The sequence below is a fragment of the Heloderma suspectum genome, chromosome 7, assembly GCF_057233095.1.
Source record: "Heloderma suspectum isolate Gila_16-S chromosome 7, 16-S_ref, whole genome shotgun sequence".
In the NCBI taxonomy this organism is placed as follows: domain Eukaryota; kingdom Metazoa; phylum Chordata; class Lepidosauria; order Squamata; family Helodermatidae; genus Heloderma; species Heloderma suspectum.
Genome location: NC_139464.1, coordinates 75,754,602 through 75,774,650, shown reverse-complemented (window position 1 = coordinate 75,774,650; position 20,049 = coordinate 75,754,602). Strand labels below are relative to the sequence as shown.

At 41.0% G+C, this 20,049-nt stretch overlaps 1 protein-coding gene across 1 annotated transcript in view; it reads left to right on the top strand.

Annotated features, from left to right (window-relative positions):
* The window catches only part of ANO6 (anoctamin 6), a 108,525-nt gene extending 92,879 nt beyond the window's left edge, over nt 1-15,646 (top strand). Inside the window, exons 14-20 of the mRNA XM_084810660.1 lie at nt 16-185; nt 2,885-2,982; nt 5,928-6,058; nt 7,918-8,123; nt 10,171-10,373; nt 10,936-11,041; nt 12,177-15,646. Coding sequence (XP_084666786.1) covers nt 16-185; nt 2,885-2,982; nt 5,928-6,058; nt 7,918-8,123; nt 10,171-10,373; nt 10,936-11,041; nt 12,177-12,383 — 1,121 coding nt within the window. The 3' untranslated portion in view covers nt 12,384-15,646. The remainder of the gene's footprint in view (nt 1-15; nt 186-2,884; nt 2,983-5,927; nt 6,059-7,917; nt 8,124-10,170; nt 10,374-10,935; nt 11,042-12,176) is intronic.
* The last annotated feature ends 4,403 nt before the right edge of the window (nt 15,647-20,049 follow it).

The window sequence follows — 20,049 nt, the reverse complement described above, 5'->3', positions numbered from 1 at the left end:
CCCTGCAAACTGCAGAATTACCAAGGACACAGACTGATTATGAAAACAGCCTGACTATGAAGATGTTTTTATTCCAGTTCGTCAACTATTATTCTTCATGTTTCTACATTGCATTCTTTAAGGGTAAAATTGTAGGTTACCCTGGTGACCCAGTTTATTGGCTGGGAAAATACAGAAATGAAGAGGTATGAATGAACTGTCCATTTTTAATTTTTGTCATTGCTTTTTAAATAACTAAGGGTGCAATCCTATACATGTTTAGACAGAAAAGTGTCCTACAGTTCCCAGCATGCCCAGCCAGCCATGCTGCCTGGGGAATGCTGGGAGTTGTAGGACTTATTTCTGTCTACATGTGCATAGGATTGTGCCCTAAGGGAGCAATCCTATGCATGTTTAGACAGCATGGCTGGCTGGGGAATGCTGTTGTAGGACTTTTTTCTGTCTCAGCATGCATAGGATGTCAGGGCCAGACTACACATTAACATGCAGATGTGTGTATGTAGCATTTCCCCAATTGCATTTTAAAGCTAAAAGCATCTTTTCCAGGATGGAAAGGGGATGCTTAACCCTTTCACCGTCAGCTCTATTTCTGTAGGACAAACATGGATTTGAAATCCAACAGGGGAAAAGGCAGAAGTGGGGTATCAAATTGGAGTAGAAAAACAGCAAGAAGGAAAATCTAGGAACTCCTCTTCCTCTTCTTCCTGCTGCTGCATTCCTGATTGCCCATTCCAAAAGCCTCATTCAATTTTTGAAACATCCCATCCATCCAGATAATGTTGCGCATCTCTGCATGTAACATCTAGTTTGGCTCTCAGCTGACACTGTCAGTTCTAAGGGTACACTCAAAACAGAGATGGCACCAAAATTGGAAATTGGAGTCTTTTTAAAAAATGTATTTATTTATTTTTAAATTTATTTAGATTTTTTTATTTTTTTTTACAAAACAACTATCAGAACACGTACACTGAAAAGAAATAAAAGATATCAGGATATCTGTCTAGCCAGTGTTGCAATGCTGAACTTAAGATTTCACCTCCACAACTATCACCACCACCCCCAAGCTTATTATGGGCCCAAAGTAATGATTTTCCCTCAGTGCCATCATTCCCTGTGGCTGCACCCGCTCCCTTCCCTTCCACCAAAAACTAACTTAGCTCCAAAGAGGGCACCATAATTCAAGAGGCCTTAGGCCAGTACTATAATGCTCTTATAAAAATCTGTGTCGAGACCACACTTCAGATACTGTGTACATTTATGGTCACCCCATTTCAAATGAATATTACAAAGCTGGGAAAGGGGCAACCAAAATGACTAGAGGCTTTGAGAAGCTTCCCTGCGAGGAAAGGCTACAACAATGAATTGGAGCTTTTTAGTTTAGAAAAATGGTGAATAAGGACGGACATGACAGGGTTTGATAAAATTATGCATAGGGTGGAAACTGGATAGTGAGGCATTTTTCTCCTTTTCTCATAATACTAGAGCTTAAGATCAACCAGTATGGGCACGATATTAAGAATGGATAAAAGAAAGTAATTCTTCACACAACTCAAATGAATTTATGGAATTCGCTGCCACAAAATGTAGTGATGGCCATGAACTGAAGATAGTTTTAAAGGTGGATTAGATGAAGTCATGGAGAGAGAGAGAGAGAGAGAGAGAGAGAGGTCAGTGGCTATTAGTTGTTATGGTTAGATTGAATCTTCGGGTTTCAGAAGCAGTATGCCACTGAATACCAGTTGCCCAAGAGCAACAGCTGGATGGCTATTGCCTTTATGACCTGCTTGAGGGTTTCCCAGAGGCACCTGAGAAACAAGACACTGAACTAGATGGCCTTTTAGTCTGATCCAGTAGGGCTCTTCTTATGTTCTTGCCTTGGGGCATGCAGTTTCAGGCCACCTGATGTCACTGCTAAGTACTCAGGCACTTTGAAAAACTACATATTCCAAGATCCCTGACACCCAGGACACTCATTTCAACATTCTAGGCTCCACAGAAAGGCCTTCCATGAGATCTCCCTTGTGTTGCAGGTACCACCAGGTCCATTGGGTGGGGAGGGGAAGGGCTCAGGGAATTGCAGTGATTTTTATAGAAGTGCTCGTGGCTATCCTGTATTTGATGCCTTCATAAATATGATGTGGTCCAACTTCAAAATGGGCTTGGAAGCAGGACAGGTTATTTTCTGAGTTGGGGAGGAATTACTCTCATTAGCCAAACCCATTCCAAATCAAGGTGAAGGGTGGGTTTCCCCCATGCAGCTATTATTCATGTTGAATCATTTCTAATTAACTGACTTCTCATGATGGCTGTGAACATAGTGAACAGTAATACCACTGTGGACAGTACTGCATTTATTTAATACTGTTGCTTTTCTGGAATTGTACAAAAAACTTGATACTGCCCTAGTGTTCCCCACCCTCCAGTTTACCATGAGCCAGATCAGGGCACTAACAGAAGCATGCTTCTAAGTGTGTATCCTTAACTGCAAGAGGTACCTGTCTCCTGCACTTACCTTGTCCAAACAGATGCTATGTCTCTATCCAGAAGCGTGCACACATCCCCACCATGATTATCAGTTATTGGGGGGGGGGCGTGCAGAGGATAGTAAAAGTACATGAGCAGCTCTTCAGTTCTGAAGATGGTCTGGCCTGTAAACTCTGTGAAGAGGATATCCTGGGCACCTTATGTAAGCGCCTCCTTGCTCCTCTGAGGAACGTATAAATGAAGTAAATAAAAACGCTGTGTCACTTTTGTGTGTGCAGTTATGTCCATTTACACAAAACTAGGATAGTTACTTGGGTAGAAAAATGCTCATAAGTCTAGCATAATGTTCTTTTAAGTAATATTAGAATTGCAGTTAATTTTATTTTCCTTTCAACTGTAGTGTGATCCAGGTGGGTGTCTTCTTGAACTTACAACACAGCTGACAATAATAATGGGAGGCAAAGCAATCTGGAATAACATTCAAGAAGTGCTTTTCCCGTAAGTAAAACAGTGTTGATAGCAGGGAGTCGAGTTGAATCAAACCTGAACTCAAAAACTAGCTCAGAAATGTTTTTAGTGAACCAGAGTTGAACCTGATCATAAAATCACTCAGTTGCCTTGAATTTAAACCAGAACTAAACCCTTAACTACAAAAACATGCAACCAGTTTAAAGAAGCAGTTTAATTATCAGAAGCTCAGGAAGACTTTTCCAGGTGCAAAAAAAGTGGCTCACTCTTCATCATTGGAAGATCTGATAATGGAACTCCTACATCATGCCTTCTTTGGCTCTATTAGTCATCATAGTTAAACGAAATCTCCATGTTCAGATGAAATTTAGTACTACTCAGTATACTTCATTTGAACATGGAGTTTCCACTTAAGTATCATGGCTAATATTAATGGAAGATAGGTCTATCAAAAGCTTTCTCTAAACCTTTTCTTTTAAAGCTATCTAACCTACTGTTCATAGTTACATCTTGTAATTTCACAAATTATTTATGCACTGTAGGAAGAGCTACTTTCTTTTGCCAATTCTGAACCTACTTCCACTCACCTCATTTAGGTGTTCCTGAGTTCTAGTACTGATAGTGGGAGGAAAATGTCATTCCGCTCTTTTCAACCAAGCATGATGTTATAAACCTTTGTCACATCCCCACTTAGTCTTACTTTTTTTTTCTAAACTAAACATTCCAAAACACTTTAACTCTTCTTCATAGGAAGGTACCAAACATTTCATCATTTTAAGTGCCTTTCTGTGCCTTCTGCAGATCTCTGTTATTATTTGTACATGTGTTAGCATAACTGTACATCATGCATTATATGTGGTCATACCACAGATTCATTTAATGGCATGCTTGCTGGTCTTTGCTTCTGGCAGAATTTTAAACAAAAAAATTGAAATCGGCTAAAATTGACTTCGTAGTTTCTCCTGTGCAGGTCAGCGTAAGAATATGTGCAGCAGAATCCTGTGCATGTTTACTTGGAAGTAAGTCCCAATGTGTTCAGTGGGATATAGCCGTATTAAAATATGTGTAGGATTGCATCTTTAGGGACTGAATTTAGGGACTGTCCTTTCAGTGGACAACTAAGATTGACAAAGTTCTAATCTAGAGGATATAGAATTGGTGCATGCAATTAGTGTACTGAAAAATTGTAACTTTTTCATGTTAAAGATATTAATTTTATAGTGGTTACATTATAATTGTAAGAGTTTATAGTGTTATCTAAAAAAATTATCTGAACTGGTTCAGACTGACTGGATCAGTTGCTGATCCATTTTTTAGAGTTACTATCTAAAACGGACTGGAATCAGGAGGTTAAAAAACACTGATAAACCTGGTGCAGAATGGAACCCAAATTTTTAATACTTTGATACCATCATTGACAGAGTGCTAGAAGACATTTGACTAATGGACCTTCAAGTCCTGGAAGGATAACGTTCCAAAGTTTGCTACCTTTGTCATTGTAAGAATTTGTTAAAGCAAGTATGAAAAGGAATAAAACAATTCCTTAAACTTCATGGGAATAAAGCAAACATTTTAAAAATGAAACAACAAAGAGCCTTGTGGCACCTTAAAGACGATCAGATTTATTCTGGCATAAACCTTCACGGACTATAGCCCTCTTCATCAGATTAATGTAGTATTATGCAAAATTGCATGCATCTGATGAAGTGGGCTATAGTCCATGAAAGTTTATGCCAGAATAGATTTGTTAATCTTTAAGGTGCCACAAGATTATTTGTTGTTTTGCTGCAATAGACCAATGCACCGATGCTCTGAAATTTTAAAATTGGTTAAACAAATAGTTCTGGGATGGAACTCTAAGGTACCAAAGATGCCCTGGTACAACTGTTCAACTGGAGCTGCTCAAGATCCTTTAGATATTATTAACTAACTCAAAACAGAAGCTTCAGCACCAGTGTGTCTACTTATGAAATCAGGTGTTTCATATAAAGCAAGTGAAAAACTAGGGCTGCAGTTACCTGGGAGTAAGCCCTATAGAACTCAATAGGACCTATGTCTGAGTAGCCATGCATAGGGTTTCAAATGCATGCATGTCTGAGTGATCACTTTGGAAAAGTCTGTAGCCATCCAGAAAGAATATCACAATTGTCCTTTGTTTAACCACAGGCAGTTGCAATATTGCTTTTGAAAACAAGCCCAAAGAGTTCTAATTTTGTCTTGATTCACAGCCAGTTCTGAAATTATTTATTGCAATTCCATCTTTGGGAAGCATAGTGAAAGAAGAATATCATCATTCAGAAAAATTACTCTGTATCATCCTCTGTTCTCAGCATTTGTACCTAGTGGGTGTAAAATACGACTGCTCCAGTTATATACAAGTTAGCTGGTATTGAGGGCCAAAATATACCTAGCCACCTGTTATAATTTTTAAAATCTAAGATAACTCCAAGACTGTGAGATTTCTTCTAAGGAATGGAGATGAAGATGACTATTTTACACTTTTCCTTCTAGTGGGTTTCTATTAAAAATCAACCCCACCCTCACCCCTGGTTTTTAAGTGAAAAATTGCTTCTGGTTACTATGTGGGAGGGTGATTTTCAATGGAAAACTGGCTGGAAACTGTACTGAGCTAGATGGACCGACGGTATGACTTGGTATAATGCAGCTTCCTATGTTCTGTGTGCAATTCCTCATCGACCTTGGACTCCTCTCTCCAACATCACCCCATTCCCTTGCTGAAATACAGTTTCAGAGATTATTTTAGTTACAAAAAGAAAACATCAGAGAAAAGACACCTGTGCTTGTGTGTACCATGTAGTTTGTTCCTGATCATGAGTGCCAGTCACTAAAACATAGAGTCCATCATTATCAAAGTAAACAGCCAAACCTGGCTATTCCAAATGAACAATTGCTCAGCAAACATTCACTAATCTCTAGCAGACAGAATAAATCTTGTTGATGATCCAAACTCATAGGTGGCTTAAGAATCTGATTGGAAGATGCTGCTCAGCTAATCGTTCCGAAAAGATTGTCCCACGCTGGGAACAGGATTACCACCTGCAATCCATTGGCAAACTTGGATTGTTTTATGAATATCTTGAAATGGGTAAGCCAGCATTTATTTGCTGTTTATGTGATAATTACTGAACCCAAAAATGTTGCTAGAATTCTATTAAATAATTAAGGCTACTTAGAAATGTACAAATGTGTAAAAAGAGTGTGTGTGGATTTGATGGGTTTGGTTTTCTTTTTTTAAAATCCTAACACAAAGGACTTCACTGGGGTTGTATGGAACTCACTGAGCTGCAGTCCTGTGCACACTTACCTGGGAGTAGGCCCCACTGAACACAGTGAGGCTTATTACTGAGTAAACATGTATAGGATTGCACTGTAGATATATTTTGGTCAGTCTTCCAAATCAAATAAGGCTATGAATAGATATACATATCTTGAACAATAAACCCACTGGGGATCCACACTTACCCCTTTCTGGACAGATGTGCAATCTTTCTAAGATAATTGAGTGTGGGAGCAACCACTTCTTCCTAGGGATGTACGAAAGTCACTTACCTTTTCGCAGCTTGGCTTCGCGGTGGGGGGGAGGCGCTTCGCTTTTCCCCCCGAAGTTCAGGCGAGGGGGGGAGGCTTCCCGCCTCACCCGGCCGAAATTCAGGCCGGGGGGGAGGCTTCCCGCCTCGCCCGGCCGAAATTCAGGCCGCGAGAAGCACCCCGTCTCCCCGGCCGCGAAAAAAAAAGTAAAAAAAAAGAAAAAGACCCCGTGATAGGCTACGTGACGATTTACGTAGCCTATCACGGATGGATTTCCAAAGTCAGCCGTGATAGGCTACGTAAATCATCACGTAGCCTATCACGGGTGACTTTAGAAAAAAAAAGCGTGTACGCAAATGGCGGCAGCCCATGGGTGCCGCCATTTGCGTTCCTTATTTTGGCACGTCTAGTCTATGTAAAGATTTACGTAGACTACGGCGAAAATAAGGGCAACGCAAATAGCGTGCCCTTATTTTCGCCGTAGTCTACGTAAATCTTTACGTAGACTAGACATGCCAAAATAAGGAACGCAAATGGCGGCACCCATGGGCCGCCGCCATTTGTGTACGCGCTTTTTTTTTTTTTTCAAAGTCACCCGTGATAGACTACGTGACGATTTACGTAGCCTATCATGGCTGACTTTGGAAATCTAGCCGTGATAGGCTACGTAAATCGTTACATAGCCTATCACGGGTGTTTTGGTTTTTTTTACTTTAGGTTTTTTTCTTTTTTTTTTTTGCAATGGCGGCGGCGGCGGCCGGTCGGGAGACCAGCTGCTGCCCCCGCCCATGACGAACCGCCGCCGGGACCCGCCGCCCAGAGGGACATTCGCTGGAGGTAAGTCCCGTCCCGGGGGGGGCAGGGGGCCGGCGGAGAATTTCCCAACCAACTTCGGGGGGCCGAATGCGTCGGCACTCAGCCTCCCGAAGATTCGGGGAGAAATTCTCCGCCATCCCTACTTCTTTCTGTTTTCCGCAGAAGCCAGCTGGGCAAAGTGCTGATCGGCTGGTCTTTTTGCAATCATGAAGCTACTCCCATGGATCATGCTCAAAATACCTACACCGTGAGCTTTCATATGAATTATAACTTTTAAGTTATTTATTGATTCTCCCTTGCAGTAAGGTATAAGTATTTAACCAAAGGTTATTTAGGTTCTCTCTCACACACAAAAATCTGGCCTAATTAGCAACACAGATTCCTTTTCATGATGCCCTTGTTCCTTGATGGTTGCAGAGTGCTGATAGCATAAAGGACTCTTGATAATTTTGTAATACAACAGTCCGTATTTATCAAGGATTCAGTGCTTTTGGGTGGCCTAGAGTCACCTGTGTAGCCACAGTCTTAGGCTGATCTGACCTCTGAAAATATAGCCCATGCTAACGTTTCACCAATATATGTCATATTTGTCATTCTCAGTTATACAATTTGGATTTGTCACCTTATTTGTGGCATCATTCCCACTGGCACCCCTTCTGGCTCTCTTTAACAATTTACTGGAAATACGTGTGGATGCCTGGAAGATTACAACACAGTTCAGGCGCATGGTTCCTCAGAAAGCTCAGGACATCGGAGCATGGCAACCAATCATGCAAGGAATAACCATTCTTGCTGTGGTGACAAACGTAAGTACATTCTTACAGCAACAACCACTTCCTACCCTAAGGGTGCAATCCTATGTATGTTTAGACAGAGAAAAAGCCTATGACTCCCAGCATTCCCCAGGATTGCTGGGGCATCCTGGGAGTTGTAGGCCTTTTCTCTGTCTAAACATGCATAGAATTGTGCCCTAAATGTTACAGTCTGAATAGTTATTTCACCAGCGGAAGTAGTCTTCAGTCAAGCATAAGGTCTTCATTCTATGCACGTCATCAGATGCATGAAGTGTTAACCTCACATCTGATGAAGTGGGCAGTAACCATGAAAGCCTAGGCCATAATACACGTGTTAGGCTTTAAGGTGCTACAAAACTCTTCGTCATGTTAGAAGTAGTATTCCCCTTTCTCTCATACTAGAAGGAAAGTTTCTTCTAAGAATATGTCTTCTGCAACACAAGTCATCTAAACAAAACACCATTTTTCTCCTGAATTAATGTTTTCTTCATATTCAAATTTAACTGGCTGATCAAGGTTTCTTTAATCAGGTGACAATATTGGCAGTGGCTGGAAATTCATGGTCCAGGAAGCCCGGTTGTTACTGCCAGCAATGGAGGTGCATGCTGTAAATCTGCCCTAAAATTGATGCTGGGCTATTACAGTATGCCCCATTTCTTTCCACTTCATGTATTAGCTCTGCAGTACCAACAGAGCTATAAGTGGATGTTGTGCAAAACTACCCTGAGACTTATAGTTCATCCAGCACAGCTGACATCACCATACAGGAGCATATGTTGCCAATTTTAAGACCAGTTTTCAGTTGTTCTCAAGTATATGGAAAAGTCATTATAACTTGGAAAATGGAGATCAGAGTATTTTTCTAGTATTATTCTCTAAAAATCAGTCTACAAATCAAGGGCAGGAATGTTGCCTTTTAGAGACTGCACAGAAGAATTAACTCTCCTGCACACAGCTGACTATTGCACATCTGGAGATCATTTGAAAAGAGGGCAAGAATGAAAAGAGGAGAAAGTTTAAAATGAAAAGAATACTTAGGGGGAAAGGCAGTGTAAGACAGCAAACAAAACCCACTGAATTTCAAAACATTTGGGTGGGGGGATAAATCAGTGTGTAATCATATGCAGAAAAAGCAGCACAATGTTTTGATGCTGTGGCAGCACTAGAAGCTTATAATACTATGATCGCAAGACATTGTTGCCTAATAGTATGTAAAACCTGACTCTTATCTTTATTTCTGTAAAGTCACCAGGTTATTACTTATACATATAACAAATTTCTATACATCTTTGGAATTCTGTCTCCCAAGAAATGCATATGACTCCCGTTTGCTGGTCTTTAGGAGGCTTTTAAAGAGCTTTATTTCAGCCTGCATTTGGTTTATTTTAGTATGCTGTGCTTTTAACTGAATTTTTTTATGCTGCTATTTTATTTGTTATGTTATTTGTTGTTTTCCATTATTTATGTATTGGATCCAGACTTAGTCATACTTAGAGTAGACCCATTGAAATCAATGGGACTTAAATTAGTCATGACATTTTCAACTTTAATAGGGCACATAAGAGGAGGGCACATATTTTTTAATATGAAATGAGGACAAAGTTTAATATGAACAGAATACCTAGGGGGGAAATCTGTTTAGGGATTTTATTATATTTAAAGACATATAATATCACAAATAAATAAATAAATAAATAGCTGCAGTTGCAGATTGGTGGTGACCAGGAAAGGAAGCAGTGTTTGGCTGTAGGGTTTCTTGGATCTAATGTGTGATAGTCTATGAAGAGAAGCCTTATTTTTTATTTGTTATGTTTGTATCCCACTCTTCCATCAAAGAAGACAGGCTATTGTACATAGCTTCTTATTAGAACAACAATAACAATAAAATTAGACTCCCAAGTGATTTGCCAACCAGATGCTGCAGAGACCTGGATGTGCTTGGCTTCCAATTAGTACAATAATATGCTTATATTGCTTTTCAAGGAACATACAGGGAAGAAAAGTATTTATCTCAAGGCGCTGTTAAATTTTGTTCATTTTCCCATCATTTCAAATGCAGGCCATGATAATTGCTTTTACATCCGATATGATTCCACGCCTGGTTTATTACTGGTCATTTTCGGTCCCTCCCTATGGAAATCACAACAGTCATACCATGAAGGGGTACATAAACAATACACTTTCTGTCTTTGCTGTATCAGACTTCAGAAATGAAAGCAAGCCAATTGATCTTCCCATGTTTGCAAACCAAACAACATGCAGGCAAGTCTATTATCCTATTTCATTCATTCATTCATTCCATTTATATCCCACCTTTCTTCCATTGTTGCACTCAAGGTGGCTACATGTGGTTCCTAGGTGGTCTCTCCTCCAGGCACTGACCAGACCCAGACCTGCCTAGCTTCAGCAAGGTGGCTGCCTCATGTGCCTTCAGACTATGACCTAGGACCTATTTAAAATAGCTGATCTATTTTATTTTTATTTTTAGAAATAAAAAAACAGCATTTCTCTGCTGATTGAACTGCTCAACAGTGCAAAGTTACATTGAATGGCAAAAGTTGTCAAAGGAAAGTTTAAATGATTTTTTTTATTTTTTAAGATTCTACAAAATATTTATTATTTTACATACTATAAAGGTGAAATGATGTATCTCAGCATCTAACATTCTCTAGTTTAGTTCTACAGTCGTTCTAATTGCATGTTGCTTATATATTGTGCGCTATATAAAATCGGAGGAAAGGGACAGGTTTTCCTCCCCCTTCTGGCCAAAATACATTATTGCAGAATCTGTTGAAATAATTACTTGTGTTTTTGACTGTGTTAGATACCGAGACTTCCGATATCCTCCTGGGCATGAACATCAGTATGAACACAATATCTATTACTGGCATGTTATTGCAGCCAAGTTATCATTTATCATTGTCATGGAGGTCAGTATCTTTTATCCTGAACTTTAGCAAGTATCTTCAACATTTTATATTATGTCAGTACATGTCTTTCCATTCCTTCACCCCAGAGCTGCCCCAGTCTCCCTTTGTATCATTTTTGTAAATCCACTCCAGACATGTCACTCAGAGACTGCCTAATGTAATAGCAGTGAAAATCAATCATAGAGGGGCACTAAATGAAAACAGAACTGGCTGGGTGATTTTGGCACAGCTTTATTTCATGGTATATATTATAGTATATGTACATTTGTGAAGAAAATTACAGTGAAGATTGTGAAGATGTGTGCAAAAATAAATCGTCATGGATTTATTCCTTTACAGTGAGTCTAACCAAATGCCATCAGCTCGTCTGTATTCTCCTCTTGGGTGGAGGATGAGCAAATACAGAACAGATATTGGATACTGAATTTTCACTGCTTCCATGAAGACTGAGAAGGCAAAGGGGAGATCAAAAGTTAATATTGTGCTAGTTGAAACTCTTATGAATTCACTTCTAATATTTACTTATTTTATTGGCATGATCTTTATTTTAAGCCCATCTGTATTTTTAGGACCCACTAAGCCCTTTCGCTGCCATCCTGGTTGGTTATTGTAAGTGACCCCTGAAGAATGGTATGCAGTTGCTACCGGTAACATATCTAGATTCTGACAGGGTGGCTGTGCAGCCAGGACATTTCTGCCTCACAAAATCTGTACACATTGGTGACCCCAGTACTGGTCCTTCCCTGCCCACATTGCACAAATGATGGGTAGGTGTGTAGCCTGCATGGCATATGTCACATTGTGACATATATATAGCAGCTTCACTGGTAGTTCACTAGCAGACAAGCATTTAGTTAAGGAAGGAAGGAAGGGCTGCCTGGACATGCTCTGAGAAACCTCCCTTAGCAATTTGCAAGAATTCTTAAAGAAACACCTTCCTTTTCAGTTCAGTGGAGGAGACCAGTCTGTGGGCACATTTATTTGTATCTGAGGATTAGCTCCCTCTGTTGAAATGACTGAGAATAAACAGAGCTTCATATTTCTATCAGAGTGTACATAGAATTCCAAACTGGGCCACAAATATATTACTGGCAATGCTTTTCTCTCTAATAATGGTGATATATTCTTTTTCCAGCATATCATCTACTTTGTGAAATTCATTATTTCATACACCATTCCAGACGTGTCAAAGAAAACCAAGAGCAAAATTAAACGAGAGAAATATCTAATACAGACACTCCTGCATGAGAATCCTCTGAAAACTATGAAGAAAAATATGGGGAACATCGCTGACAAAATATTAAAAGGAGCAGATGGCTCTTTCCGACCAAAATATGAATGAGGACTTGACAGCACCTGGGCTGCTAGTGATGTGTGAACATTTCAGCCAAAACAAACAAAAAGGACTAGACCAACGACTTGGTAGAACATAATTGCAAGGAAGGAAGCCAGTGCTCATAAACATGTTTAACAGAGTGGATAAGTATTTCATGCTGTTTCCCCCATGTTCTTCTCTGGCTTGGAATATTATACGAGATTCTAAGCGTGTAGAGTCGGCATTCAGCAGACCAAGTACCCAAAACCAGTGGCTTTATAGGCCCATGCCCAGATGTTCTTCATCATTAACCTTTTACTATCAGTGGAATTCTAGTTGGTTGCTATGAACTACATTCTCAGACCATGGACCCTGGGGGCTTTTGCTTCATTAATATTTTCTCTATTTCAGTCAATCAATTCTCTTAATTGTTTCTTATTACAGGGGATTCTCCCTCCTCCTCCAGAGCTGCCTCCTCATTTGGGGAAACTGCTCCTTAATTGAGGAGTCCCACCCACGGGGTTTCTTATTTTTAGCAAATGCTTATATTTCAGGGCCTAAGGAACTCTCTGCCACTATAACTCAAGCTAACCCTTTTCTGCTGCCACCAGTTCTCTTAGACAATTTAAAACCTCCTATTAGCTTGGTATAAGAGGCTTAGGTGTGAGATGGGCACCAACATGAGAGAAAGATGAAGTATTAAAGAATTTAATTTATTAAAGGGATATTTTTATACATAAGGGAACACTAATAGTTACTTGGGGGGTTTCAAAAGAGTGCTTGCTGATGCTTCTTAAGGATTCAAGAGATGCTGTTGCTAATGCAAACCTCTTAATGACTTTTTTTTACCTCAGGTCAAATTCCTTAAACCTCCACCCCAGCCAATACACTCACAACCATGTCCCACTCTTGGGTCAGATTTCTTCTGATCCCCAAAGCTCCTCCTCTTGTATTTCTGGCCTTCTGGCAAGATCTTAGGGCAGCCTCCTGGCATAACACAGTCACCTGCTCCCTACTCCTGATCCTTACCAGCCATGTATGGTTATTCCACAGAGAAGGAATACCTTAATACAGAGGCCTTAGCTTTTCACTTTCTCCCCAGCTTTCTCCTAGTCCTTCTATAACACTACCCACCAACAAGCAGATCTCCTCCTGACAGACTAACGACTGGCTCCCTGAATCCATAACTGTCAGCTGTCATTTTGCAACTGCTCTTTCCACCTAGCTAGAATCCCCAGCCAATCAAAATTGAATTTACCTGATCCAGGCCCCATCTAAAAGTATTACAAGCAATTATCTCTCTCTCCCCTTCAGAACATCACCAAGCAGCTACTACTAAAAACAGGCCTTCAACACAGTAACAACACTAAGCCTCAGTCCTACACAGATATCTTATAGCCTCTCAGAGGCCACATAAAGTAGTTACAGAACAACAACAGTTATACACGTGGCATTTCTTCACGCTTACAAATACCTTTTGTGGTTATTTGCTGGAGGGGAGAGTCTACCTCAAATTCCCAAGGTAGTTTTCTACCACAGCTGGTACCATACTGTGGATGCAAGGAAGGTGAAACCAAATGACTAGTCCCAAGGGGCAATACAATATGGATATGCATGGCATCATCAACACACATGCATCAGCGTTATGAGCTAGGAGGAGATTCTCTGAAAACAGACACCCTTCTTCCAAATGCTTAACAAAGACATGTGTAAATGCTGAGGCTATTTCAAATTGAAACAGTGTTCATTCATCGCTATACTGGGTTGACCAAGCTTGGTGTAAATACTAGGTGCCTGGCCCTATTCCTTGGCATGGTTAACAACACTTGATTCTGCTAGCTGCACTTCCAGCACAAACTTCCAGCTCAAAACACTGACCTGTAAAATGACCAAGGGGATGTTTCCACCAGTGATTTATTCCGAGCTGGCTGCGTGTTGAGGTCGTTAGGGATACATGACGTCGAGGCCATCCAGCAGCCACCCCAGAGCTTATCAGGGAAAAACCAGATTTCATGAGACTGCTTAGAGTATGATTCTTTTCCTTATGTCGGGTGCTCCTCAGTATAGTTGCTATGTGCCCTAGCCTCCACATTTACCTCGGGAATGCTAGCCCTGCCTAGGGGTGTGCCTTTCACCAAGACCCTGATCAAGGGGAGTTTCCTGCGTGTTTCCCATACCTGCACAAACCAATTAGTGTTTTCTCAGAAGTAACTCCCATTGTGCTGAATGAGGCTTGCCCACTTCAAAACTTACAGTGATCCCCCTCAATTGACATGGCACAGTTTAAAGCCCAGTTCCCTAAATGCAGTAAAGCACAATCTTGAGGCTCTGATTCTCCTTTGTTTGGTTTATTGCCTTAGGAAGTAACTACTTTGACCCTTCGTTATAGAGATCCTGTGGGTTAAAATGGAGGCTGGTTTCCCTCTTTGTGTTTACTGCTTTCTTTCCCACAACAAACCCATTAGCGTCCTCTCAGAAGTAACTCCCCTTGTGCTCAGTGAGGCTTGCTCCTGAAATGCAGGTGCATCTGGACTTTCAGGGGAAAGGAGAAAGGGGGGGGAGATCAGGGGGGGAAGACTCTCTTATTGGTTGAGCAGCTCCTGCCAGTCAGATGTTCACTCCAAGCCCCACCAGCAAGTATGTTCTGTGAAGTGATTTTTACTGGTGCAGAGAACCTGCTCGTGGAGACCAAAGCACAGCAAAGCTGATTCTTTTTAAAAACCCTGATACTCCTCCATTAGCTTCTCCTTCCATTGTTGTGGAGACACAACCCAACAGAAGAAGACACCTACAGGCTACATTTGGGTATAGCCATGCACTTCATCAACCTTGACATGTAGAAGCTTCTAACGGACCATGAAATTGGAAGAGAAAATTGGCAAAGCCCTCTTGGGTGTGCATAACTGCTCGTACATGCAGCTTTTGGATCCTAATATTTTTCTTCATGTAGTTGTGTCTGCATACATAATCATGTACACATGTGCCTGTGTACATGATCACTTGGTTAAAGTAAGTGGAATATGTGTGTTGTATGTGAGCTCAAGCATGTGTGAGCACCCATAGAGGTCTAAAAATATCAGTAGAGACAATGGTATAACTCTATGACTTATGGCATCAGAAAATGAATTCTTAGAATGGCGTATACTGATTACCATTTTGGGACATCACTGTAGCCTACAGTGATTTGGGGCACTGATTCTCCACTAAAAGCACTTGCTGTTGCCTTTATACTAATGGATTCTGCAAAGATTCAGAGTGATCTAATAAAGATTACAAATAGATGTTCACTCAGTTTAGAGTACAATTATTTATAGTAATGGCTTCTTTATTAAGCAGCTTTCCCAAGAAATGGTTTTAATAGACAAATTATGGTGCTGAATAAGGGAGCAATCCTATGTCCATTAGACAGCAGCTAGACAGCCATAGGGTATCTGGCTTTCCAGTAACCGACCTCCCCCCACTTCCATGCTGCCTCGGAGGCAGTGCGGACCAGCCCCATCCTCCACGCTTGCAAGAGGAGCACCGAGTAGCCAAAAAGGGGTGTTCTGGGGCGGGGAGGACGGAAATGCCTGTACAACACATCCAATGTGTTGTACAGCAGCCTCCTCCCCCGCTCAGCCCTCCTGTGGCCAGGCAGCCACAATCAGCTGTCTAGCCAAAAATGCAGAGCAGGAGAAGCGGGGAGGGAACAATCCCCTCCATGCTTCTCCTGCCATGCATTGGAGAGGTGGTCACCTCCAAGTTCGGAGGCAGCCACCTATCTGCATAGGATTGTGCCCTAACTGTTCTGTGCAATCCTGACCACTAATGACTTGTTCTGGCATTTAGATTAAGAGACCTACAGTTCAATCCTATACATGTATATATTCATACATGAGGCCCATTGAGTTCAATTGGACTTACTTCCAGGTAAGTGTGTATAGGATTGTAGCCTTAACGTACATGTAATATCCATTGATTTACTAGATAACTGTGTATCAAATATGAGGCAATATGGTTAACTTTACATATAATATGCATGTATTAGGTGTGCCAAAAATGTTTACTCATATAAAATTATTATGAAGTGCAGAGTTGCAAAGCTAAGTAATCTATTGATACAATGTCATTTTGTTTTAATCTTGGTAAAAGAAAAGAACCTTGATGCAATATCTATTATATGTAGATAATGTCCCAAACTGCTACTTCATTATATCTCCTTCAATGCAATTTGCTATATTTATTATGGCCATTTAAAAATAAATAAAACTTCAGTGAGAGCTGGTGAGGCCTTGGTGTTCAAACTGAAAAACTGAACATTATTAATCCAATCCTATGCTTGAGCACACTCCGGGAGAGAGCGCAGGACAGGAAGGCCTGGCGTGCTATGGTCCATGGGGTCATGAAGAGTCGGACACGACTGAACAACAACAACAACAATGAATGTTTACTCAGAAATAAGTTGCACTGTGTTCAATGGGTCTTACTCTTAGGTAAATTTGCATAGAATTCCATTTTAAAGGAGCAACTGAGGCTATAATCCTATGCATATTTTTGTTGTTTATTCGTTCAGTCACTTCTGATTCTTCGTGACTTCATGGACCGGCCCACGCCAGAGCTTCCTGTCGGTTGTCGCCACCCCCAGCTCCCCCAAGGTCGAGTCCGTCACCTCCAGAATATCATCCATCCATCGGCCCCTCTTCCTTTTGCCTTCCACTTTCCCTAGCATCAGCATCTTCTCCAGGGTATCCTGTCTTCTCATGATGTGGCCAAAGTACTTCAGTTTTGCCTTTAATATCATTCCCTCAAGTGAGCGGTCTGGCTTGATTTCCTGGAGTATGGACTGGTTTGATCTTCTTGCAGTCCAAAGCACTCTCAGAATTTTCCTCCCACAATGCATATTTACCTAGGAATAATACCCATTGAACACAATGTAACTAACTTCCAAGTAAACACGTATAATTGCACTGATAATGTCAATTTTTTCAGTTAGAAAAAACACAGGGAACTTAGATACCCATCCCAGCTACAAATTCTGAACTGAAATTACTGTGTAGCAGTCTCTAGTTTTCTATGCCGTGCCATGCCAAGCCTTACCAGTCTCTCAATATTTCCTATTTGCTCAATAGTTTAATTCTGTTCTCCAACCATAACCCATGAGACTTTAAAGCAAAGAACCAACCTGCCCTAAATCTTGATCCTTTCTCTTATGCTTGGGTAATGCTACATACAGTGCAGTAGTACCTTCCACTTATTAATAATGTTCTAGAACAAAAAAGCCACTTACTTTGTTTAAATAGGGTTTTTTTAAAGTAAAGTAGGCATAACTTGGCCGCGGTGGCTTAGTGGTTAAGACGCTGAACTGCAGACTGGAAGGTCGGCAGGTCAGCAGTTCGAGACCTGAGTGCTGCGTGACAGAGTGAGCTCCCGTCTTCAGTCCCAGCTCCTGCCAACCTAGCAGTTCGAAAGCAAGAAATTGCAAGTAGATAAATAGGTACCGCCTCGGCGGGAAAGGTAACAGCGTTCTGTGCACCTCGGTGTTCAGTCATGCCGGCCACATGACCACGGAAGCGTCTTCGGACAGCGCTGGCTCTTCGGCTTAGAAATGGGGATGAGCACCACACCCTAGAGTCGGACACGACTGGTTGGGGACACCTTTACCTGTTTTTTTTTAGGCATAACTTAATGCAAATTGATACATTATGATTCTGATTGGATCACAGCTATATAAAATACAGAGATAAAAAGAGCAGCCACCAGTAACAGCCTTGTACATTTTACAGAGGTTCTCTGCACCAAATAAAGATGCTGACAAGTCTTTTGGGATATCACTTAAGCTGGAAAGAGATTCTGTAGGAACAAAGGTTGGTGGATTGTGCTGTGGATTAATGTTTTTCATTTCTATAACCCTGGAATATAACTGTAATATCCAATTAGTTTCTTGGCTCCAGACAGTAGCGTTACTATCATTAGCACACGTCCCAAGCATTGTACTGCAACTTTTGCTGCCCAGCATTTGGAGGTTCAAACTGTGAATCAACATTTTAGAGGATTTCCATGACTTACTAGTATCTGTTGAGTAGGTACATGTTTTTTGTACTTTTTAAAGTCACATTTTCTATTATGTTCTGGACAGAAATATATTACTTCTTATTTATTATTATTGTAATAAAGTTGATTTTATTATGTAATTTGCTTAGGTTTGGTCTCTCTCTTTTTAACTAAATACATCTAGTGATAAATTTTGTTCAGAGGATGTTTGTTTATGGTTTTTACCTGATTAAGGCTTGCAAGATCTTAAACATTGATCATGTAGTCCATATTAGTGTAATAGCTTTATTAGGCCAAGCAAAAGGTCACCAAAGTATGCAGGCTTTCAAGATCTCAAGATCTCTTATCAGGCTAGATGTTACAAAAAGCAAAGGGAGGGGGAACAGGAGAGAAAAAGATGCTGACTTAAGAGTGGAGTTATGGTGTCTGCATGATCAGAGTCTCAAGATGGAATAAGGGAGGGGGGTCTGCAGACATTCAAATTAGCCTTTAACAGGTCATGTGATGGTTACAGGTTGGACCTGTAGCTTCCCTTAGCTTGACTGCAGCAGGAGAGGGGTGGTTTTTTGAGGTGGGGGCATTGCAGTTTTAGGAAGAGTAGGGTTAGACTTTCCCTCCCCAGTGATTCCCTCTTCCCCATAATGTGCCACCCCCCAGGGCAATAAGGCTTTTAAAAGCTTCCATGGGCACCAATGGAGGCTTCTTAAAAGTCTAATTTCAGCATGGGAGGAAGGATGGAAAATCTCTTATCTCTACTCTCTGATCAGAGATAAGCCAGCAGGGAAGTTGACAGGCCAAATGGGGACCTCCATGGTCCAGATACAGCCAGCGGGCTGGGTGTTCCTCATTCCTGATATTAATGAATATACATATTCATTCAGCTCATATTATGCCAGTACTTTTCCAGCTGCACTGGCTGCCAGTCCATTTCCGGGCCCGATTCAAAGTGCTGGTGTTAACATTTAAAGCCCTTAACGGCTTGGGGCCAGGTTACCTGAAGGATCGCCTCCTCCCATATGTGCCTGCCCGGACCTTAAGATCATCATCAGCGGCCCTTCTCCGTGAGCCCCTGCCAAAGGAAGTGAGGCGGGTGGCTACTAGGAGGAGGGCTTTTTCTGCTGTGGCACCCCGGCTCTGGAATGTGCTCCCTAGTGAGATTCGCCTGGCGCCTACATTGTACTCCTTTCGGCGCCAGGTGAAGACCTTTTTATTTTCCCAGGCATTTTAGCATTTTAGCTTTCTAAATTTTTATCTTTGCTGTTTTAAATCTGTATTTTAAACTCCTGTACTGCTGCTAGGTTTTATTGTGGTTGCATTGTTATATTGTGGTTTTAATGTTCTATATATTTTAAATTGTTTTATTGTGTGTTGTTTGGTTTTAATTTTTGTGAACCGCCCAGAGAGCTTCGGCTATTGGGCGGTATAGAAATGAAATAAATAAATAAATATTCCTTTAACAGCAGTACTTTTGCGGGGAAACTTCAGTTGTGCTGAATACACCCATAATTCTATAATCAAGCAGTTATTTTCTAAACCACTCTGCCTATTTAGCACCACTGAGGCTTGACTGACTCATATTTCATCAGCTACGAACATTAAATATTCTCTCTCACTGTCACACACACATGTATGCAGTGTTTCCTCTTCCTGCTATTGTCTGACA